Raw genomic sequence first — 23,306 nt, 5'->3', positions numbered from 1 at the left:
AAGTAAAGCACCGGAGCAGCTAATCTGTACCGGATATCCCAAGTGTGAATAATGGGTGGGTGACTTGGAGAGATAAGAGTACAAGGCGAACTTCAGAAGTGGACGGACACTTCAGACCAGGTCAGGAAGGAGCATCGGGGGAAAGAGCATCTTGAGCCATGGGTATGCAGAGTCAATAAATAGTGACTCATGGTGTTGTACAATGTGACCTGTGCAATGATGGGCTAATTTTAGTTTAAGAATTGTGTAGCCAGACTGTACAGTCATCGGCCCTCCACCATTTTTCCGTTATTCAGCTCCATCAACATCGGGGGTAGATTCGAGCGCAAGGACAGGCTCGGGCTCCGGGACAGGGACAAATTCTGGCGCAGGGGAATCGTCAGCTTCATGGCCCGGGGCAGATTTGGGTGCGGAGGCAGAGTCGGTTTCAGGGCCAGGCGTAGGCTGTTAAGTAGACTGAGGGCCCTGAGCAGGATCGGGCTCAAGCGCGGGGACAGACAGGGGCGCGGGGGCAGAGTCGGCTTCGGGTCCGGGAGTAGACTGATCACTTCTTGCTTCATCGCGGCGTTGTTGCCACCCCCTGTGGCGTGCTCGTTTTCCCTCTCCAGAAGGCGCTTCGACATCGGGAGAATCTCCCTCTTCCCCGAGGCTTTCAGGGCATTCTCCGCTTGCTTTCATCACTTGTTAGCACACAGTTCAAACCTCATTTCAAGGAGAACAAACGATCTTCGCGACCGCCAGCTCACCTATCATTTGCATGGCCATTGACATATCAATGCGGGCTTGAGCCTAGCATGACGAGATGTCATGGCCGGATTTATCACATCGGGTACACCACTGTTCGTTGCTGGTCAGCATCAGGCATCATGATATTCACATCAGATCATTATGTATATTATTATGTATGTTATCATGTATGTTATCATCTCTGGCCCTTGACATCCATGGCATGATGTAAATCATGAACCCATACCATAAGCAAGATCATTACGTTTAATATATCAGAGCAGTTTATAGTGAACTTTTCGTGACGTAACTTACATGATGAATTATATGATGAATAAAAAAGATTCAATATGCATGGCTACGCAGAAGGAGTCTGTGTGTAGTGGTGGTAAGTATGATGCTATTCTCGGTGGATATACAGATCTTTATGGCATCGTCTGTGCAGGCAGGAGACAAACTAAGCCTATTCAGTAACCATTATGTGACGGAGATATACTTTAGGAATCTTACTAAATAACCTCAACCTACTCGATTTTCTTTCTCTTAGTATACCATCTATTGATCTTCTGATGAGCTGAGAGTGTTTTCAAGCTCATGATGCTGCCCCTATATATTCAGCTAATTGATCGTTACGGTCGCCTGGAAGATATTCGTGAATCGCTTTGGAACTTAAGAGTTGAAGCAGTACCTTCTGAGATGATTGAGCGACTCAGTATCGACTTCTGCTCCTTGGATGTCAACGCTGGGACTGCTACTGCTGCTGACATGGACACTCTTTACTTTCTTCCTCGCTGATCATTTCCAAGTTGTCGCGATTTTAAATCAGATGGGCTGGAGGACCCAATGATTAGCGAGGGACGAAACCGTGATTCGAGCATGGAGTACGACTTTTCTCTTATTAAAGTATGGTTCCCGACGTGCGTAAGGTTAACACCAAGATTCTACGCTACTGAGCTAAAGAGGAATCTATATGACCGTATCATGGGTAAACAGTAAGTCGATCTTAATAGTTAGCCCGAAGCCGCTGTCCCCTTTATATCTAATGAGCAATTAACTACTCTAGAGAAAGGCGCTATGGCTGGCTAGTAGAGGAGTAAGTTTATACTTTATTATGGATGAAATCGAATGCTAAGGCTTATTTAAGCTACCTTGGAGGACAAATTAGAAAAAGGCACACTGATTTCTTCTCACGCGGGATAAGATACATGGCTGATAACCTAGCCCTTAATGAGGGCGTTAAGAGCAATGTCAACCAAGCCACTCCTTCTAGCTTAGTCCACGATACAGCAAGTGATAGCACGCTATCTTCACAGTCTCCAAGTCATGGAATGACCGATATTTATGTTCACGATTGCCATAAAGGAATACCTTCAATCAGCGAAGTAGTCGCAGTTATTGATGAGATCCTAGATTCAATGAGGGCACAAAGAAAAAGACTACACGCCATGCCTCATGGGGAAAGCCCGACAATATTCCACCATATATTACCGGTTTGTAGTGTTTATATATATTTTGCCAACAGTTTTTACTAATATTTGAGTCTAGAGGCTGATCCAAATACTCGATGACAATGGGCATTGGCGCCTACTTCATGCCTACTTTGATGGAATCAAGTTGAAGGTGCATTTCACCGGACTAGTGGACTTCGCACCTTTCGCAGTCAGGTCGCCACCAGAGGTGGACTATCTTGACCTTATCGACTCATCTCAATATCATGACAAGCTTGATCAAATGATGAAATGGGCTTGGCCGGTTATACAAGGCTACACTGGGAAAGAAGGCCTGAAGGAGGAAAGGACAGAAGACGGCTTGGAAGAGAAAAGTAAATAAACATAGGACGCGTTGAGATGATGGAGGTCCTACCTCGCTTGTCCGTATTTGGTACTTTTGAATCCAATTTTCAACTTCAATTCAGGTGAAAGAAACTAGCTATTCATAAACCACATCCACGTCCACGGATATCATGATTCAAATCTTCAATACATCCCACAAATGAGCATTTGCTGTACCACCTGCTCGCTTTTTGAACCGCAGCAGATTTGACTTACGTGGAATCGCCGTGCAAGAAATACTGATATGTAGCTCGGAAGCTGCCACACTGTTAGTGTGTATCGTCAATGGTATTGAAGATTTATCGGGCTCTTGACCACTACCTTCATCCATACCCCACCCCGCTTTGTGGATCGAGGACCAGCACCTATAGGCCGAGTGGATGCCCTACTGCAGCTCTGTATGAGGAAAGCAAACCATAGGTTGGGACTATCAGTATATCCAATGACGCGTGCACTCTTATGGACAGTGTGGCCGTATTTTACCAGCAGATGTGGTGATATACAGACTCACTTCTAAATCTAGACTTTAGAGCTCACTTTTGATCCTGATACTGAATTCGTAGTGATTTAGTACAGTCAACTCTCACCCTTAGCACTCCCGCTCTTAGCACACTCCCGCCCTTAGCACACTCTCACCCTTAGCACTCCCGCTCTTAGCACACTCCCGCCCTTAGCACACTCTCACCCTTAGCACACTCTCACCCTTAGCACACCCGCTCTTAGCACACTCCCGCCCTTAGCACACTCCCGCCCTTAGCACACTCCCGCCCGTAGCACACTCCCGCCCTTAGCACACTCCCGCCCTTAGCACACTCCCGCCCTTAGCACACTCCCGCCCTTAGCACACTCCCGCCCTTAGCACACTCCCGCCCTTAGCACACTCCCGCCCTTAGCACACTCCCGCTCATAGCACATAAGTTGCTTGGATGGACCCACATTTTCTAGATTTTACATACAAAACTTCCGCTTTTAGCACACTCACTCTTTGCACACCTTTTTTTGCTGAGGAATTTGCTTAATCAGTACCACTAACCAATTAGAATGCCTAAAAACTATACTTTCCCCACCCCTACAAGACCGGTCACCCAGTGTCCAAGCCCATATTAAGTGATGAGACCCAACTTTAGACAATCAAGCAATGAGAAGCTTGGTTATGATGATGTTTCACTATTTGATTAATTCTTGGATCTAATAGAAGAAATCATTGTACTGTATAAACTCAAATCACGTTGCCGACGTATTCAAAACACTAAAAAGTACACACACCGAGCCATATACACCCACAAACTCCCCTATTTGTACAAACCCACTCTTGACCAGGACATTAATACTGGCTTTATTCGCCTTCCTTGCAATCGCAATCAACTCTGTCGTGGTACTTAGTGCTGTTGGAGCAAGAACTAGCTCATAAATCCGTGACCACTTCTTCACAAGCCCCTGTACGGCCTCAGTCGCATATCCCTTCCCCCAGAAGTCAGGGTGAAATGTATAGCCCAGTTCCCATCTAAGGTGTTCTGCACGTTGAATTCGCTCGAGCCCCACATAAAGTGATCCTACGATGCGCCTATCAGTAGAATCAGCACTGTATGTAGACAAAGGTGTATTGTAGAGATGGAAATAGAGCGATCTTAGATTGGAATATCTTACCCTTACCCTCCTTATCAGATACTGACATGGTGTGTGTATGTACTTCCCTCACCGCGTATGCGATCTTTAGATTCGAAGTTGAGAACGCCCGAATCCATTCCCTAGTATCTGAGATATCTATATCAGAGACTTTTTTGAAGCTATTTTTGAATCAGTAAATAACTTCCATTTCACTTGTTCAAGACATATCCAATCCTGTAGGAGACTGATCATACGTACCTATGCTTCATTGTCTCCTCTCTAGACCGGATATCGTACATTCCCTCCGCGTCGCTGTCTACGAGTGGACGAAGTTCGAGACGCTCAGTCCGGAAAACTAAGGGGGGAATTGGCTCCATTGCTAAAGAGAAAATAAGGTAAAATACAACGAGGTATGGTTGAGAAGCAAGTGCTTCAAATAAACAAAACCTTTGATATGGCAAAGATGAGTCATCTATATGCAATGAGTTATCTATATATAATGAGTCAGTTGCCTTTGATTAATAGGACTCAATTAGTGCTTCCGTCAAAATGACCAACCAATAGCCTGTTAATAATCAGGCTGAGTCATTTCTCCGCAGGTAAACAGAACGTACTAGCCATGGGGCAAGTCCGAATACCCAAAGTCTGTGTCATTCGCAATCAAGTGTAAAGTTCCTGGATCAATAATTTACTGCTTTGCAATTCTTTTCATCTCCGTTCTTCCCATCATGTGTGGACAGAAGATCTGGCTGTGCGCCGAAATCAAGCCTGCCGAGGCCCGGTCTGCCTAGGATCAGTAGGGACAGGAACGAAAGCCGGTATTAAGCTATGCTCTGCCTCGAAGCTATAGTATAGAAAAATCTGGGTTTCCCAGCTGCGAAAAAGATCTACTCGCGCGACCAGCCAGGGCTGGCTATGCGGGGGTGACGATCTCGGTGGGAAATTTACCAAGATTCTGGCGGTTGAAGAAGGGTAGGCAATACCATGCTGAATGCGACGTAGAAGAGCGATAGGAGATGGCAAGTGTGCAGCCAGATGATCAAAAATTCTCGTTTCATGTTGGTAGGTTTGAGGCTCCAGGGCTGCCATGGTGAATACGATTCTGGTTGATATACTGCGAAGCGATGAAATGCAAGTCAGGACTGGGATCCTTCGACTCGCAGATTTCTTTTTTTTTCTTTCCAATTTTAATATCTAACTAGCCAGTAAAATAGTCTACATGATCTCGGGTTATGAATGCTGATAAGGCATCTCAGACTAGCAGAAATAAGCGAGTGGCTGGAATTGGCTAAGCTGCAAAACCGCGTCATCGCCCCTTTTGTAGCTGGACAAGTGCGCCTCTCCATTCTGAATTCTACTTTTCCTGGTCTCCTCTGGCTCCTCGAAAAGACTTGTAATAGAGACTGGAAAATAGCTTGTCCTCGGGAATGTGAAGACCCACTACATGAATGTATTTCTGTCCGTACCAGAAACCACGCTAACCTGTATCAGGTTACTTTAAAACAGTAATAACAAGCTGTGTTACTTGAAAATTAAACTGGAGTTTTGTGTTTCAAGCCCTATAAGCAAACTTTTACTGTCTTGGTTTACTGAAATCATGAGGTACTGCGGTGCAGTACAACATCAAGATCGGATCTTCGGAACTACTTCAATACCTATGACAAGACTGAATTCATCACCTGACCGCATGTTTCCGACTTGAATGATTAGAGCCCTAGAATAGTTTCCAGGCAAGATCTAGTCTAGATTACTCTCTTAGAATTCGTAAATACTTCGTCGACAAATGCAGATAATGGAAATTGTCGAACATTTGATCTCTCACTGGATAGATTGTTGATTTGGTCTATTCGAGTTCAAGTGAGGTAAGTTAATCTACTCAATTGATTGGTCTAACTTAACCGCCAGCCTTGAGACTTCCCATAACAACCCGACCCAGCAAGTCTGAGACCAAAGCAATTCTTGAACTTTCACATTAGCTCCAATTTCCATTCAAGTAGGTCGATTTACCGCATGAATGCAGGACTAGAGACCACACATCTGCATAAATGCTTTGTCAGCGCGAACTGAGGAAGGGACAACAAACGCATGACATTCTAATCAAGTCTTGACACATTGTCACACAAACCACAAAAATGGCCTCTGATACACAGTACAAGCTCTCACCCGAGCAAGTTACCCACTTCATGCAGTATGGATACGTGCGCGTTCCAGAATGCTTTTCCCGCGACAAGGCAGCCGCATGGACCGCCGATGTGTGGACAAGACTCGGCTTCTCCCCGACAGACAAGGCAACCTGGAAAACCGAATGCACACATATGCCCGAGCACAAAGAAGTGTCCGTGAAGACGTTTGCGCCCAAAGCATGGTCTGCCATCTGTGAGCTACTTGGTGGCGAGAGTCGTATCGCCGAGCATTCGGCGACCTGGAATGATGCGTTTATTGTGAATCTTGGCACACCCGAGATGGAAGGAAAGTGGCCTCATCCATCTGAGCTACAGGAGTGGCATGTTGATGGAGACTTTTTTGTTCATTTTCTCGATTCGCCGGAGCAGGGGCTGCTGGTCATTCCCCTGTTCAGTGACATTCAGGAGCATGGGGGTGGAACGATGGTTTGTGCCGATTCGGTGAAGCAGATGGCTCGCTTTTTGGTAAAATGCTTTGTATTCACATGTGACCTTATCACTGATAATTGTTTCAGTATGACAATCCTCGAGGTGTATCCCCTTATATGATTCCCCGTGGGTGGAAGTTCCGCAAGCCAAAGGGCGATTTCTACGACTCGATTCTGGAAAAGTGTCAGGATTTCCATGAAATGACTGGCCAAGTGGGAGACGTGATTCTGCTTCATCCATTCATGGTACACTCACAGTCTTCCAACAGCCTGAGAATTCCCCGAATAATTCCCAATCCGCCAGTGTCGCTAAATGAGCCGTTCAATTTCGATCGTAAGGATCCCAGTCAGTACAGTGTAGTGGAGAGGAAGACACTTCAGGATCTTGGCAAGGATCGGTTGCGAGGCTGGAAAAGATCAAGGGTGGTCGGGAGTCCGTTGTTCATGAGCGGCTGGATGAGCAGGAGGAAATGAAGAACCAAGAGCTGGGAAGACTAAACGGCTGATGTCATTAGTGTTGCTTCGTCGATTGGTTGCTTATCATTACCCGAGGCTTGCTGGCATGCTCTTTACTTTATTACTACCCCAAGGCCACGATGCCTACAGAATGCAAGAATTCATGAAAGACAGATCGACATGAGGAGATGCTGGAATGAACACAGATAGCTTCAATTATGTTCATGAATTATCTCGGCTTATTGCCTCTTCCACAAGAATATAGACGAGATACCACCCAAGGCAGACACCCCTGCAATGACCTCCCAGACGACCTGCAAGGCAGATGCAGAGGCATCCTTAATGATATCCCTTTCACCATCAGACATCTGGGTCTGATCCATCAGAACTATGTACCCTCTTGCTGTGTTGATGACATCCCAGTCCAGTCCAAGGCTCTGCAGCTCATTCCCAAAGCAGGACAAGAAGATAATACCCCCAATAGGAACAGCAACCGCCATACCCCATGCCCGCATGAAGAGAGAAATGGTAATGGGTTTGGTGGAGAGAGCCGCTTCTTCATTCTTGGGTATGCTCTGGACGCGAATATTGTAACTGGAAAGTAACAGACCGTGACCCAGTCCAAATGTCAAAAGGAGAATCACCCATCCAACTGTGGGTGTGATGCGATCGAGGAGAATCGAGCAGCCAGCTGCTAGGGTGGTCAGGATCCATCCTCCGGAAATAATCCATTTGGAACACTTTGACTCATTCGCGAGTAGAATGCCAACCACTGCAGCGGGCGTGACTGCAAATCCAGTGATGGCGAAGAGCGCGACACCGGAGAGTGTCGCGGAGAAGTATCGTGTGCAGAGAAAGTAAAACGTGAAGAACTGCAACTGACAGAATATCTGCGCGAGAGTATTAGCGATAATTATCGGAGACTAGACAAATTGCGAGACTCACAACAAAACCATGACAGAAGCACCCGACATACGCCATGATAGTGGGCAAATCTCGAAAAACCCGCCTCCCAAATTGCGGATGTACTGCATACTTCGACTCGTAGAAAGCAAGTATCAGCATCACGAAAATCCCGAGACCGACCGGGACCAAAGTCTGCCACTGGTCCCAACCATATGAGACACCACCCCAGCTAATACCAACAAGGATAGCAGCCAAGCCAAACGAAGCCATCGCACCGCCAGTCCAGTCCAAAACACGCCATTTCCGCAGCGGGATATTCTTGGATACGCGCAGATCCACAGCAAACGGAATCGCAAGAAGACCCAACGCACAAAATATGAAGTTGAAGTAAAAAGCCCATGTCCAACTCGTATAATCCACGAATAAGCCACCAACAATCGGGCCGAGGATGAACCCAATGAGACGAGTGAGGAGGATGTAACATGAGTATCGTGAATGAATCGATTTCGGCGCCGATTCCTCCATGATAACGAAGCATAGGCCCAGGGCGCCGCCTCCGCCTATACCTTGTAGTAACCGACCGACCACAATCTCAATCAGACACATCGAGCCACTGCATATCCCGGTTCCGATTGTGGTGCATACGACCGCAACGATCCACACGGGTCCGAGACTGAATACATCGCACATCATCGTGAAGAATAGTTGACTAGTTGCGCTCGCGACCAGGTAGATTGTGTTAACCCAAAGCGTGCTGATAAGTGGTGTATTGAACACATTCGCTAGATCCTTTTCGCTTGTCAGTTCCAATATGCATATAGGTGTTCGGCAATCTTTAACTCACTGGCAACACAGTGATCATAACTGTGGAATCAAAAGCATCCATCATAGCCAAAATGACAATGCAAATAAAGACCAACCAATCCCGGACCCCAAATCGCCATTGTTGTTCCTCAGAAAGAGAGTCAGACTCAAACAGCTGAAGCGTGCTCTCTTGCGCCGGGTTGTACGAATTTTCAGCGCTCGAAAAGCGATCGAGCGTTGTTTTGGACTCCACATCGAAGCTTCTCTGCGATATCATCGGCCGTCCCATTTGGGAAATTGTTGTCGTGGTCGTTATCGTGTCGCTTGTTTCGTATCCTGAACGCTGTATGTACCGACCTCTGTGCTCGAGGCAGCTCGGATCCCGAAAACGTTTCATGCCTGAGCTTTGAAGGCCATGTTCTATACACAAGGGTGTCCATTCTGAGAGCTCCGGTGGGGATAGCTAGGAAGGATGAAGGGATCATAGATGCCTCGGGCCTTGGAAAGGGGTCTGTGCTCGGCATTCTTGAGGCTTAAGGGATATCAATTAAAGGGGGGTTGGTGATTGTGGGAAATCAAGGGATGATAAACAGTGATATCCCCACGTTTATTGGATTAAGCTCAAATGTTTCCAAAATTCCGGAATATGTAACGTCTTCCGAGGTTACTTTTGTGTAACTCTAATTGGCAGCACGTCAGATGGTGCGATATGTGAGCAGATTTACCAGGGCGGATCGGGAAATGAGGTCCGTGACCATAGTCAGTAAACCTTCGTTGGGTTAGTTGACTCCCCCAGGTCTGTGAACTTCTGTCAGTGGCTATTTTTGCAAGGACTTTTGGAAGGGAGAAACTTTTCAAGGGGAGATGACTGGGTTGTCGGATGTCCCTAGAAAAGAAGGGAATTATGTACTACGTTGTAGTTTCCAGGGTTATGTATTGTGGGGAAAGGAGCTCTTTTAAAGCTAGGATGATTTTGAGCCTCCAGGGCTATGATGTACCTGGGAGATCCCTTGACTGGACTGGAATGTAGTGACGTATGCAGTCCCTGGGGGTTTCCGCCGGTAGGGTCAGCCAACTTGAGTGAGATCTAATTAGTATATCAGCTGGGCAGTCTAACCACAAATGCTTTGCAGTAGGACCGGAGCATTGTGGAGATCAATATAGAAGATTCGCGACTGCACAAAAATATGCTCAGCATTCTAATGCTTGTACACCGAAATATTGGGGGACAAACTACAAAATTTATAATTAGATATTGTTTTCGGGCTTAGAGTCGGGAATAAACAAATAAGCATTGAGATTAACGGTCGGTTACTCGCCTAGTTTAGAAATAACACGATAGATCTCTGTCAAAAGGTGACTGGTTGCATTATGGGCAATTATATAAACCATAACGCCACCCGTAAATTGCTCCCTCTATCTTGCTTATTGAGTGAGGTATTCGAAAGTTTGCCTCTAAGATCATAGGTAATCTGGAATTGACCACTTCAGCCTTACAACACTTGTGACCTAAGCATGTCCAATGTTTTCTACGCTCCGACTGGAAAGAGTTCAAGATTAGATCTCTTAGTATTTGGAATATTGGAAGCATCCATGGATCCTGACAACCTTGGAAAAAACCCTTGATCTTTTGGGGCACCTTGAACTCGGAGATCCCGGGTTCCACATTATTGGAACATCTCCCCGATGTCGCAAAGCTCTCCTTATTCAAGTTAGCATTTAAAGTAAGATTGACTCGCCATCGTCAGCATTATGCCACCAATAAAAACCACGGAAAAGGAATCCTTTATGGGTCTGCAAGTTCCCCAATGCCGTGGGTCTAGCTGCATTTCCCCTATCAGGCGAGAAGTGGCTCAGCACCGGCTCGGTTCCCGGCGGGATTGTACCACATCGACGGGATTGATCACATCGCTCTCGGCCGGTTAGTCCCGCGATTAACAAAATGGGAGTTTTCGTCTTCCAAGCACTTAAAAAAAAATCTGGTTTTGGTGGTGTTAGCGCCGCCGGACATATTCCGACCGTACTACGGCCAATGGTTATGGCCCCCAGTATTTGCGGATCCCGATTCGACCGGGGATCCACAAGGTCAACGCCCCCATACTTGAATACTTGGTAAGCGCTTTCAATGGCTTATCACTAAGCCCAAAGTTGGCAATTTTTCCAGAATCTTACAGAAGGACCGTGTAAAAAGTAAGCTTTAGGTGTAAATAAATAGAATTGTGGCTGTTGGGGCCGATACGGTTTACGAATTTGGGTGGCATGATATCATTAGTTGACTGGTCGTCTGAAGATTACCATTCTGGAAGATGAAACGAAACGCTAAATTGGGGCGAGAACTAGTCAATGGGAGTTGAGCTAAACCTTTTAACTTTCGACATCGACAGAGCACACGTGGTTTAAGCTGTGCCGGGGTAAATCTTAGATGGGGGCGTTTTCTTTTTGAGTCTTGGCGCTTACATTCGCAATACTAAAGACCTGATTACGGATCTCACTGGATAGAATTGATTATTGTCTTGTTTCTCATATTGATGACGCGGGAATATGCAATCTGACAAGCGAACTCGTCGAAAGCCGATTAAATCATGTTTGGAATGTAATCGCAGAAAGCAAAAGGTGCACATATTTTTTAGTCACATGTCTCGGAGAAGAAAGGCAAACTAATCCTACTTCTCTTTCTTTAGTGCAATCGTGAGACGCCATGCAATCACTGTATAGGTCGTGGGGTGGAATATCTTTGTGTCTATTCTAATCTCCCACCGGTGAGAGATGCCGCCAGAGGCCGTCGTGTTCACCATGCACCAAGACCGAACTCGGCATTCGAGGGGAGCGAGGAAAGGGACACTTCGACTACCATGTCTTCCCATGAATCAGACTCAAACGATACGGGCTTGGGAGCTTTGGAAGCCCGAGGATATACATCACCACAAACAAACACATTCCTGTCACCAACTATTTATACACAGTTCGTCAACACAAACACCCCTCCAACCCCTCAACTCCTTAGTCCTCCTAACAATGTGGGAACAACAGAAGTTCACCTTCATTATCCAGGGACAGTCTGATTCCCTCACCTCGACGTCGCAGATTATGGCCGGATCGGCCCGTGGTGGACTTCCTGATTGGCATGTTCCTTAAGGAGATGAACCGAGTCCACGAGATGATCCACCCGCCATCCTTTCAGAGCAACTATAACGCGTGGTGGACCAAACAGGAGCAAATCAACATATCAGGAGACACACTTATGTCGGATGATGATATGAATTTCGGATTGCTGGTGATCCGAATCTGCCTCGTCAGCATCCAATGTCTTCCACATTCGAAGTTCCCCACAGAAGGAATAATCAAGACATCCCCATATAACATTGAGCAATGGCTCTATTCCATAGCCGACGAGATTGATAAGTCATTACAGTCCAAGAAGCCCTCTCTGGTGACTGTTCAGCATCGTTTCTACCACGTATGCTACCTGAAGGCCCATGCGAGGATCCGAGAATGCTGGTCCATTCTCAGCGCGACTGTCAAGGATGCACACGAGATTGGACTGCATCTGAAAGACCCAGGTGCTCCATTCACAGAGCTTGAGATGGAAATTCGCAGACGAACCTTCTGGAACCTATACATATGGGACCGGTAGGTGCACCAGTCTAATCTCTACCGAAACACTCAACTAACCATATTCAAGGTTCATGTCTTCCTTTTTCGGACACTGGCCGCTCATTCCCGAAGGATATTTTGATATCGAACCACCACATGATAACCTCCAAGCTTTCACCATCACCCCCTACGTCCTCACCCCATTCACCGATCGAGTATTCGTCATGAAATTAGCCCGCTTCATAACAGCATTTATGAGCCCACCATCCTGGCAACATGATCGCGTCGACTCCATTGTAATCGCCGACTTCTCACAAAGATTCCAACAAGTCATCATCGATCAACTTCCCCATGCATTTTGGTTAGAAAATCCGGACACCACATGGGATTCCGTTGACTCCGCCTTGCCCGGCAAGAGGGAGACGCTCCACCTCTGTATCTGGGCTACGAAAGCCGGCCTTTACAAAGCCTTCGCCGACCCATGCAGAAGTCTCCAGCAGCAGAAGAGCCCAGTCTTGAAGCATGGAAGTGATCTACTTGCGCTCGCTCATCGCCGAACCTTGATGGAAACAACTCGCAAAGTTATCTCGTCGGTCGGTAGTTTATACATGCTCCTTGGCGATGAAGAAGGAGGCACGACAGAGAAATTATTCTTCCTGCCCGTATGCTTGGTTGAAGCACTCGCAAATCTGGGTGTTTGTTTACTATCAACCCAGGCGGATGAGAGAATTCTCACTGTAGATGGTATTCAGTTCGTTACGGACCCTGATCTAGCACGTAACTACTTGGCGTTCTTTGAAGGATATGGTCTGCTTTGTCGACAGAGTTCTCGACAGGCGATCGCAAGGAAGAGCGTGAATGTGCTTAAAGTTCTTCATGATGCGTTGCGAGCTTCGTTCCGCGCCGGTGAAATACTGGATGCCCACGGCGGAGGGACGCTGAGCTCGGGGTCTCTTGTGGCGGGGCAGTATGGAGCTGGTCAATTTCAGCTGGAACATGCATTGGTTTCACTGCATAGTCATGGGGGAGAGGCTAGCCAAGGAGTTCGAGGAGATTCTTTCTTTCCACTGCCTGACTGGTTGCCGTCATTTATGGCATCACCAGGCCGATCGTGGCTGTTTCATGATAATGCGGCGTTTGGGGATTTGATGGCATAGATGGGTGTAGACTAAGACGGATGTCCGATCAGACATATGATGTATATTATGATTATAAACGGGGTTGGCTGGTCCAGGATCGATTGCCAGGCTTTATTGAAACAATGAATTACGTTGAACATTTCAATGTCTAATCGGTTCAATCAATTGAGTTTACAATGGTATACTATTAGTGGGTATAGTTGCAGACTGGGACAATTCGGTATGCGATCCAAGAACAAAACTCTAATGGGGAAGGTCGTACCTGAATTTGCACATTTGAAAAAAATATCGCACCTCCGATATGTATGACGCTCATGTGTGGGTATAGGGTATGATAGAAAAACATGATGATGAAGAGATTGGGCATTTTAGTCCCCGGCCAACCGACTTAATCCGGATTACGTCCGAAACCATTGCCCCTCGCGTATACTAGTATGTGCCTGTGCCTGTTCCTGGCCTGTGCTGGCTCTCCACATTTCTAAATTTACAGGGCGACGATGAATTATCGCCACAATATTGGAGTTATTCGCATCTAAATCTCCTTCCTGAATAAGGGAATCCTGTCAACGGACTGGCCCGCACGGTCAATGCAGGTCAGATGTCGATCAGTTACCGATCTAGGATGGGTACACGGTAGTTGCTAGGAAAGGATCCTTGGCTCACATCACCAGGAACTTGTTTCCCGGTCGAATGGTCGATTTTACTTGGTTTTCAGCGACAGGCACAAGCCCTATACCATATATGGTTTAGATCAAAAAGGGGCCAATTCCCACCGTCTCTACCATAGAAAGGGATTACCCGCCTCAGGCAACATTCTTGGAAGTTATCACGAAAAACTCAAAAAGACGTCAAAGCTTGACATTCCCATCTTTATAGGTTATAGATAAGAATTATAGCTGCATGTAGGTCTATAATGAAAGCGCAGAATAGAGTTGGGCGCATGAATCATGAGACGAATCGGCTGGTTGCAGCCGTTACTCTGTGCGACCGTCATCGACGTCATTTGAGGAGAAAAAAAGAGAAAAAATAAGAAAAATTGCCAAGATAACACTGACAGCTGGATCTCCATTCTTTGGATCTATTTTCCCCCCCTCATTTATCCATCAGCCTTAAATTTATAAGTATTCACATCTTTCAAGTTTAGGGAGGTTAGCACGAAATCAGCACAGTCCACCTAACCCCCTGGCGCGAACCGAGAGGGTCTAGACGATCCCGCGTCCCCGTGAAAATCCCTCCAAACATTGAATCCCTGAATTTCACCCCATGGCATACATGCTACCTGCATTTTCATTCTCATAATACCTCCTCCGGCGTCGACCGGCAAGCTCGACGATGCGCCCCGGGTTGGATAAACCGGGCGCGCTGCCACTCCTGGCCCTGATCATCTTCTCCCTACTCACGTTGGTGCCTTCACTACCGAGTATTTACAGTTTGAAGCTTGCCGACTTCACACACCTTATTGGCAAAGCACGTAAGTGCAATTGATTCTACAAGACGCCTAATCACCTCAAGCTAATAAGTTATGTTTTTTAGAAGTTCCTCTCATCCAGGAAAACGTCGCCGAGCTTTCTTCAGACACACCACCCAGCGATCGCACTCCATGGATCCTGGCTGCACCGTCTCGACCGCGTCTCGACCGTTTTTCACGGCCTGCGCGACTTGCCAACGGCGCGCCGACCATCTCTTGCGAGACGCCGTCTGTGGAAAATAGGTCTCGCTCTTCCTATCCGGCTGAATCAACATTCCTCTTCAGTCGGAGAGCCCGCGCCTTTCGCACATACTTCATCCAACAATTAGACGACTATCAATTCCTCACACCCTTCTCCACCCGCAGCGTGTCAACCGGAGCTACTCCTGATCCAACTCTTACACCTAATCTCGCCCCTCTCCCGGCTTCAATTGACGACTCAAATCCCACCACCACACCCCCATTGCATAATGATTCTATCTCCTCAACACCCCCACCGGACTTGACTCCGAAGCTTCCTTTCACCGACATGTGGCAGCAGGCCTGCCAGGCGGCCAGCGGCCTTTGGGAGCTTGCAAATGAGTCCCCGAAACCCAATTTCCAGCGCTTGGTCCGGTGGGGTACAAGTTATGCTCAATCAACCTTCTTGCCCTCCAAATTGGTCGACAGTCACACACCTACACCCTTAATCCACCTTCAAAATGACACTCAACCTGAAATCGAAGAATGCACTTGCATGTCTGCGAACAAAACTCTTCCCCCTTCAAACGACCAGTCTACCGACGCTGCTGGCCGGCACTCATCGGAGCTCCAGGGTAGCTGTATGGCAGTGGTGATCGGCCTGGTCGTCGGGATAATGTGGTTCTAAGTGACAATATGTTTATAATTCATGTTGACTAAGTTCTCGACGGCGAGGGACGCGCTTCGGGATATCTACATATTTTGATCCCCCTTTTCTTTCTTGGCATTGATTGAATGCCCTTGGTATTCGGAATTTTGCCATGCCATTTATGTGTTTTGATGTCTGAAACGAGGTTTTCTTTTCTCTTCTTATCTCCCCTGGGCTGGCGTGCACGGATGGGATTGACGGACGGCTCTGGTTTAGCGTCCTATGGATATTACTAATGAAATTTCCTGTCATTTGGTTTGGTTGGTTTGGTTGGTGTACGTAGACATAGATATCCACATACAATGATGATTCTGAACTTTTGAAAATGATACGAGAATTTGTACCCTACCTCTAGGAGCTGTCTAGGTGTGGTTATAGATGTCCAGCCATGCCACCTTGAGAATCATGAGCTCTCAACATTTGTCGTAATCTCGTCCCAAGATGGTCAATGATTCCTCCAGGCTAAGGCCCAGACGAGGTCGAGGGAAAGATCAAAGCTCTTTCAATAGACTTATTGATCCCAAAACTTCATTGCCTTGCGCAAATCCTGAGTTGAACATATGATCATTCGAGATAGATTCCCCCCCCGTCCCCCTTCCTTCTCTGAATGTATATACAGCTCTAATGTATCATGGTCTGGAAGGGATGAATCTTATGTAACTGCAAAACAATAAAATTCTATCTCATCTAATATACCCTTGTGCCAAACGCCCCATAGATCCAACCGCATTTCCGACAATAATAGTAACATAACTGTAACAAAAGAAAAAGAAAAAGAATGGAAGAATGCAAGCCAGTGCAACCTCATCTCGTCATCGAAGCAGGCTTGTACTCAGTCAAAGGCACATTTTCAGCCATCATGTCCGGTGAATTTAGCCTCTCAAAATCCGTCTTCACAAGCCTCCTCGCCTTCTTGATAAGCAAACCAGGATGGTAAACAGCCAAAACAAGCAGCGAAACAAACATCATAGCCGCGTCAAATACATAAATATACACCTCACTGGTATTAACAGCTGCCTTCGAACTCGCCCCGAACTGAATAGTCCGAACCAGATTCCGAATCATAATAGCAGCACAGACAACATACATTGCCCACATGTACCTCGTCCAATTAAGATCATTATTCACCAACAAAAATGGCGGCGGGTTTCTCAAAAGTCTCCGATGGAACTTGGCAGCAACCAGCACAAAAAAACCGAAGACGACAAGTGAGAAGATTAGACCCGCTAATACGACTTTCTTGCCTATATCCATGATTTCCGCATCACCCGTTACTTGTACACCTGCTCCACCGAGCTGTGTACAAAAACAGAGGACGTCGTTCAAGACAAAGATGAGTGTGAGGCGTTTGGGCCGGATGCTGGATAGGTGTTCTGCGTTGAAGGATAGGATTATACGACCGAGGACCATGTAGACTGTGGCTGATACGAGTGGTGGGGCACAGAGAATGAGCATTTCTTGTAATGCCCATGCGCCAATATCTGTTCTGTCTCCGTGCGCCCATGCTCGTCCGTAATAGCCGAATGTCTCACCTATCTCTCGTGTTAGACTGGAGTCTTGGTACATCGAAGAAAGAGAGAGATGGGTCCTTACATAAACCGCCCAAGACCAGGGGAATAAAGTATGCAGCGCGGAAGGGAATAGTCAAAATTATGTGAACGATAGTCGAGATCCCGAATATGGCCATAAAGGCATATCCGGCTGTCTCTGATGGTGCGTATGGGTAGAAGTCGACGTAGGGGCTTGAGCCGTTTACGCCGGCGTGGAAGACGATATCCATTCTTGAGTGTTGAACTTGAAATTTCAATGGCTTAGTATGGGGTGTTTTGATCAAGAATCTGAGCAATTGGATCCTATTTATGAGGAGATGAATAGGTGCTTGTTTGACGATCTATTTCTATGTGCCAAACTAGGAAATGTCTGTACGAGTACGGGTGGAGAAGTGTGGGGCGTTTTACGATAACCTCATACTGAGCTTTTCTTTTGTGGGTCATGTCCATTTTCCTTAGATATTTCATGGTTCAGGCAGACAACAGGATTAATTATAGAACTGGGCCATAATTTTCAATGTTACAGTGCTTCAAGAATTCAGTGTCATCACCTACACTGTTTTTTGGATCCAGACTGCCAAGACACTCTTGCCGGGGGGTTCTGCATTATCCCTGTCCAGCGGCTAGTGTTGTATCTTCCAATCATACCCAGTAACTTTATGTACCAGACATGTGGCTTAGATTATCAACATAAATAATAGCTGCCAACTCAGTGCCCCGCCTTGATCAAATTCCCCCTAACGCTTTTCCCCTCCTTTCTCTCCGCCTACGATCTCCACTCCGCGAATCCGTCCACTTCCTTCTATCCGCTGTTTATTGAGATTCGCCTTGGTTTGACTTAGTAAGCTTATACATGGCACCTGTCACAGTCCACGATTATTATGCGATCCTCGGGATGTCCCAGTCTGCAGATTCGGCCGAGATCAGATCAGCATACAAAAAAATAGCTTTGGTCAAGCATCCGGACCGTCAAATACATGTGCCCAATGCAAAGGCCGAATTCCAACTAGTAAGCTTAATTACCAATTTTTGTAGTGCGAACTATGACTTATGCAGTTGTAACCAGCTTAAAGAAGCGTACGATCACCTTTATGATCCCGATATGCGCCAAGAATACAACAAACTATACCAATCAACGATACTTCCAGGGCGAATTAAGGATCAGAAGATAGCAGGGCTAAAGAAACAGCTTCGACAGCAGGTGTATAAGCGCAGGGAGGCAGAATTCGTTCTAGCCAACGCAAAAAAGGATCTGATCAGACTACACGCTGAGAGAGACAGTAAAAAGGGAGAGAAAGAACGAATGATGAGGGACAGGGCTACCGAGGAGACATGGTTTCTAAACTCATGGATCAATTACTTCTTTCTGCCAGGCAAGGCTGCAAAAATTGCACAACGGAAGCAACAACAAGAGTCCGACATCAATACGCTGATTGGACAACAACGTACAAAAGAGAAGAGTATTTATCTCAAATTGAAGGGAAATGAAAACTTCACGGCGAGGATTAATTCTGCTTATGCTGCTGAGAGCAAGATCGAAGCAGACATACGAAAGATCGAAGAGGACTGGCTCGAAATGATTAAGCGACAGGAAATGGAAAGATTGCTTGCAGAAAGGAGAGAGAAAAGCCGTCAGGCATATTGGACTTGGTCCTCAACCCAGACAAATTCCACAGGAGCAAATAGCTATTTTCATCAGTCAAATGCTTCGGAGTTCTAAAATCTCTCTGCGGTTGTTCGTTGAAGTACAAGAAACGGGTCCCATGACCCGTCGGTTGAAGGAAAATCTATGATTTGCAGGTTTACTGTTCTACAACAATTGGGCAAGGAAAAAAAATAACAATATTCTATAGATATGCGTTATGATACTCGGTAATACTAGTTCATGCAAATTGATCCCGATGGGCTTTCCGCAAAGGCCATTCTATCCAAGGACTGTAATCCAAATGTAATGAGCCCGATATTCCCATCATTACATGTTCAGACCAGCCTTCGATGAACCACGCCGACTCCATATACTTCAACAGAACCACCCAGTGCGCAAGTATTACTAGAGCTCGAGGCTGTTTCAGTTCCAAAAGATGCACGAACTCTTCAGGTCGGCGATAAAGCCATCCAATCACCAGATCCATCAACGAGACACCTTTCTTCCCGGCAGATACCCTCTCATAGAACTCATTCATGATATTGAACAAGTCTTGTATAGCAGACATGCCTAGTTCCCGCTCGTCCGCATCTGAAGCCTCCTCTTCGATGAGCCGCCGCACTGACTGAAGGTGGACCATATGTTCATGACGTTCGCTGCGCATCGCAGGAGTGATTGTGTATGAAGGTTTATCGCCGGTTGGCTCAAGGAGTCCACTGAATATTTTCACATGATGGGAAGATAAGAGAAGTTTAACTCCGTTCAAGAGGACTAGCCATTCTGATGGGCCGCTGTCACTAAAAACGAGGTACTCGCCCGCTCTTGGGCCTCTCGCGAAATAGATGAAACAAATCAGAGAAGCTGCCATGTAGACCCTTTGGCAATTGTCGTCATTGACTTGGGAGAGAACGGATGTGACTGAACGGACACCAAATGTGAAACGATTGTCTGCTCTTTCAAAATATTGATTTCGTAGTTCTGGCTTATTATGCGCCAAGTGGAGTGCTGACAATGCTAGTATCAGGTGTAGAATGGAAGGAAACTCGACGCCCCATTCAGGGAGATGTCTTTGCCATAGGTCGTGTATATCTTGTCCTTCGTCTCGCATGGTCTTATATGTTGAGATTGTGTAGTGATGAAAGAGCTGTAGATCAGCTAGCGAGAAAGTCTCGGTTGATTCATCCAGAGAGAGTTCGCATTGGGTCGCCTCGGACTGCGTTGGTTGCGGCCGTGGTTGCGGTGGCAGGTCTTTCGGCTTGGAGAGTTTGAAAGTCTGCTTCAATTCCCCCGTGGAATAGCGATAGGGTCGGAATCTCTGTGCCCGGGGCTGTGCTTCAGGAGGTGATAGTGATGTCTCCGTAGTTGAAAATGTCGTAGACGGTTCATTGCAGGTGAACGAACATTCCACGTCGTGGTTGGTACAGTTGAGGCATGATGGCCGTTTTTCATCGCACTTCAAATGATCTTTCAGTTGGTCATCTTCTACTCCGAATAAGGTGTGCCATCGTCCTTGGGAACAGAATAAGGAGAGAAGGAAGTCTCGCATGACGGTGAAGAGCAAGCCCAATTACTTTGCGGCTCAACAAGGTACAGGTGCAGAAAAGGATTTGGAAGATGATATGTCGCATATATACTCACTTTGATCCGACGTTTCTTACAATTAACGCACCCTCCCCGCGACTTCCGATGCGTGCGCCGCGACCGAACTTGCTTTTGGTCCATTTTCTTCGTAAAAGAAGATGGGTCGTATTCGTTCCCTTTATGCCCTTCTCAGTCGCAAATATAAACGCCGAGGTGTGGCTGCCCTTTCCAATATTCCTGAAATAGTTTGATTTCACTGCAAATACCACTGGCAAGATTGGCGGCGCTAACTAGTAGAAAATGTTGCAGAACCAAGATCCGAATACGCAGAAATTGCCTGATTTGGGCTGTTGCTGCTTACATAATGCCTTGTTGACGTCGGATAGTTCTTAAACCGGTAATCGTTCGTATAGATACCGCACGCAGTGGCTCAGGACGTAAAAAAGAAATCCAGGCGCCTAATCCACTGACTTTCCCATTAAATGAAACAATTCCGGGCTACAGAGAAGGAACACGGGAAGTTGGTTCCTCTAATGGACTGGGCAGGCTAGTGATCTTAGGCTTTGACATTTGGATAATTATCCATCATGACCATTTGACCTTATCTTGACAATGAATATGGGTGTCCTTTTCTAATTGTTGATAAAGTGCCAATAGTCTAGCACTCAGGGAGCTCAAAGCGGTAGTCTACAATTCATCACCTCACCACTCAGCCTTGAAATATGAGAAAGTTTAGTTGGAAGAGTTCATGAACTTGTTCCAATGTTTGACGCGATACCTTGCAATGATACTTTTGTTTGTCTGCTACCTTTCCTTGCCATGTGATCATTTCAAGTCCAACGAACAGTACAAGAATAGAGCCAGATCCATCACAATGCACAGTCCTCAGCCACCTCTTAGCCGTACCCAAGGTAAAATCCACGCAACAAAGTAGGTTCCACAAGTTAGCTGTCGCCGAGTGGATGCAACTGTTACATTTGCCGAGAAAAATGCTCTCTGTCAGCTTATACTATCCAGCATACTTCGCAAAAAGACACGCAACATCTTGGTGCAGTGCAGGATGACAGAGAAGAAGTACAAACACAAGCATAAGGAACCCTAGACAAAATTCTGTCGCCAGAACACTAGCAAGCGTTTTAAAGAAACTAACTCGAGCTGACCATGAGAAGCTCTGCCATGCCCTATAGATACTGATATTTCTATCCGCCATATGTCTTGCGCCCTTTTGCGACGGTAGTGTGGAGCCAGCCACCCGGATGAAGACGGCATATGCAGGTACCGCAAACCCAAAATAGAGAACCGAAATCACACCAATAAGAAATGCGATTTTCAAGTTCCTATGAGACATAAAGTCACCGGCTTCGAAGAACACCAAACGCCCAATGTGGAGGGGGAGGTAAAAGCATATGCTTGAGCATATGCTGTATAGAAGCGCGGCCGAAAAGGTTTCACGCCATATCGATAAACTGAAGATGCACCGGAAAGTCGATATCATCATTGTATCCTTCGAGTGCTGAGAAATGATATTATGCACATTGGCCACTTTCAGCGTTGAAAGTAGCATTTCTGCCATGATATTCAAAAGGAAGCAGCCCACCAAATTTGAACCCTGCACTGACAATCGAGAAAGTATTGCAACCTTTGCTAAACGATGGAAGATGAATATTGGAACCCCGTGGAATCTTTGTCGTAGGCGAAGTCGAATAGCACCTCCGTCTTCTCTCAAAGTAGCTGAAAGTGTTGCGTTGATATTACCATCCAAATTCACAGCCTTGATAATATTATTATAAAGGGAACAAGCGAGTCAGAGTTTCAGACTGGACTTACAAGAGCGGTGGCAACGAAGACTGCTGACAGGGTCAAGAGAAATGGTAGATCCAGTGATGGCCGTGCCAAGTTCGCATCCTGATTTGGAAAAGCCCCATTCTGAACTTCTAATGCTGTCTCCGAAGACATGGGTAGCGACTGGTTGAGGGCGGATGAATGATGGAATGAGTATCCTCTGGACTGGCATAGAAGAAGAAAACAAATTCTTAAGAGGGGGTTGACAGTAATAGCCTAGCCTAGCCAGAACTTGAAAGAAAAGAAAGGAAAGAACAAACAACCAAGAACGAGTTCTGGCCACTTCATGGTCAAAAAAATACCATGCTGATTGATTATCGGTGATAGCCGGGAGATTTCTCGCAACATCCCTAATTCTAAGACAATCTTAGAGTGGGGGCGCAGAGGCCGGAAAAATCGCACTAATGGCCGCGTCATCTTGCATCGACCTCGATCTTCATCGCAATGGAACCCTCGCATACTGTATACTGTATGCGGTGTAAATCCTCTCAAATATCCAGTGGTAATAGATTTCAACGTCAGTAAGATATACATAGTCTGACCAAGGAGATGCCATAGTTCTTTCCATTGCGATTAATTGGCCTATTTCAGACATTACATCTACGGGTGGTTGCTACCTAGTTGGGTAAACTCTTAGTTGATACCACAGCACGCT

The 23,306-nt window shown here is 46.3% G+C and overlaps 11 protein-coding genes across 11 annotated transcripts; 6 read left to right on the top strand and 5 right to left on the bottom strand.

Moving 5' to 3' along the window:
• Positions 1-263: 263 nt before the first annotated feature.
• N7503_005144 (uncharacterized protein) lies at positions 264-623 on the bottom strand (the record flags this gene model as incomplete). The annotated part of the gene is made up of 1 exon (XM_057064691.1): positions 264-623. One exon carries the CDS (start codon positions 621-623, stop codon positions 264-266), a length of 360 nt encoding a protein of 119 aa, XP_056922434.1.
• A 700-nt stretch (positions 624-1,323) lies between these two features.
• N7503_005143 (uncharacterized protein) lies at positions 1,324-1,521 on the top strand (the record flags this gene model as incomplete). The annotated part of the gene is made up of 1 exon (XM_057064690.1): positions 1,324-1,521. One exon carries the CDS (start codon positions 1,324-1,326, stop codon positions 1,519-1,521), a length of 198 nt encoding a protein of 65 aa, XP_056922433.1.
• A 650-nt stretch (positions 1,522-2,171) lies between these two features.
• N7503_005142 (uncharacterized protein) lies at positions 2,172-2,556 on the top strand (the record flags this gene model as incomplete). Its single annotated transcript, XM_057064689.1, has 2 exons — positions 2,172-2,216; positions 2,272-2,556. 2 exons carry the CDS (start codon positions 2,172-2,174, stop codon positions 2,554-2,556), a joined length of 330 nt encoding a protein of 109 aa, XP_056922432.1.
• Positions 2,557-4,111: 1,555 nt separating this feature from the next.
• Positions 4,112-4,543, bottom strand: N7503_005141 (GNAT family N-acetyltransferase; the record flags this gene model as incomplete). The annotated part of the gene is made up of 3 exons (XM_057064688.1): positions 4,112-4,122; positions 4,206-4,345; positions 4,425-4,543. The coding sequence occupies 3 exons, from the start codon at positions 4,541-4,543 to the stop codon at positions 4,112-4,114; spliced, it is 270 nt and encodes an 89-aa protein (XP_056922431.1).
• A 1,755-nt stretch (positions 4,544-6,298) lies between these two features.
• On the top strand, positions 6,299-7,283 carry N7503_005140 (uncharacterized protein; the record flags this gene model as incomplete). Its single annotated transcript, XM_057064687.1, has 3 exons — positions 6,299-6,814; positions 6,865-7,023; positions 7,134-7,283. The coding sequence occupies 3 exons, from the start codon at positions 6,299-6,301 to the stop codon at positions 7,281-7,283; spliced, it is 825 nt and encodes a 274-aa protein (XP_056922430.1).
• Positions 7,284-7,472: 189 nt separating this feature from the next.
• Positions 7,473-9,232, bottom strand: N7503_005139 (uncharacterized protein; the record flags this gene model as incomplete). Its single annotated transcript, XM_057064686.1, has 3 exons — positions 7,473-8,123; positions 8,179-8,928; positions 8,984-9,232. The coding sequence occupies 3 exons, from the start codon at positions 9,230-9,232 to the stop codon at positions 7,473-7,475; spliced, it is 1,650 nt and encodes a 549-aa protein (XP_056922429.1).
• Positions 9,233-11,795: 2,563 nt separating this feature from the next.
• On the top strand, positions 11,796-13,694 carry N7503_005138 (fungal specific transcription factor domain-containing protein; the record flags this gene model as incomplete). Its single annotated transcript, XM_057064685.1, has 3 exons — positions 11,796-11,905; positions 11,974-12,573; positions 12,626-13,694. 3 exons carry the CDS (start codon positions 11,796-11,798, stop codon positions 13,692-13,694), a joined length of 1,779 nt encoding a protein of 592 aa, XP_056922428.1.
• A 1,314-nt stretch (positions 13,695-15,008) lies between these two features.
• Positions 15,009-16,012, top strand: N7503_005137 (uncharacterized protein; the record flags this gene model as incomplete). The annotated part of the gene is made up of 2 exons (XM_057064684.1): positions 15,009-15,147; positions 15,210-16,012. The coding sequence occupies 2 exons, from the start codon at positions 15,009-15,011 to the stop codon at positions 16,010-16,012; spliced, it is 942 nt and encodes a 313-aa protein (XP_056922427.1).
• An 825-nt stretch (positions 16,013-16,837) lies between these two features.
• Positions 16,838-17,813, bottom strand: N7503_005136 (RTA1 domain-containing protein; the record flags this gene model as incomplete). Its single annotated transcript, XM_057064683.1, has 2 exons — positions 16,838-17,565; positions 17,627-17,813. The coding sequence occupies 2 exons, from the start codon at positions 17,811-17,813 to the stop codon at positions 16,838-16,840; spliced, it is 915 nt and encodes a 304-aa protein (XP_056922426.1).
• A 665-nt stretch (positions 17,814-18,478) lies between these two features.
• On the top strand, positions 18,479-19,303 carry N7503_005135 (J domain-containing protein; the record flags this gene model as incomplete). Its single annotated transcript, XM_057064682.1, has 2 exons — positions 18,479-18,592; positions 18,650-19,303. The coding sequence occupies 2 exons, from the start codon at positions 18,479-18,481 to the stop codon at positions 19,301-19,303; spliced, it is 768 nt and encodes a 255-aa protein (XP_056922425.1).
• A 163-nt stretch (positions 19,304-19,466) lies between these two features.
• N7503_005134 (Zn(II)2Cys6 transcription factor domain-containing protein) lies at positions 19,467-20,774 on the bottom strand (the record flags this gene model as incomplete). The annotated part of the gene is made up of 1 exon (XM_057064681.1): positions 19,467-20,774. One exon carries the CDS (start codon positions 20,772-20,774, stop codon positions 19,467-19,469), a length of 1,308 nt encoding a protein of 435 aa, XP_056922424.1.
• Between the last annotated feature and the right edge of the window lie 2,532 nt (positions 20,775-23,306).

This window comes from Penicillium pulvis, assembly GCF_028828015.1.
Source record: "Penicillium pulvis strain IBT 33274 chromosome Unknown contig_23_segment0_segment0, whole genome shotgun sequence".
In the NCBI taxonomy this organism is placed as follows: domain Eukaryota; kingdom Fungi; phylum Ascomycota; class Eurotiomycetes; order Eurotiales; family Aspergillaceae; genus Penicillium; species Penicillium pulvis.
Note: the sequence above shows the minus strand (reverse complement) of the source record. Positions and strands in the feature narration are given on the sequence as shown.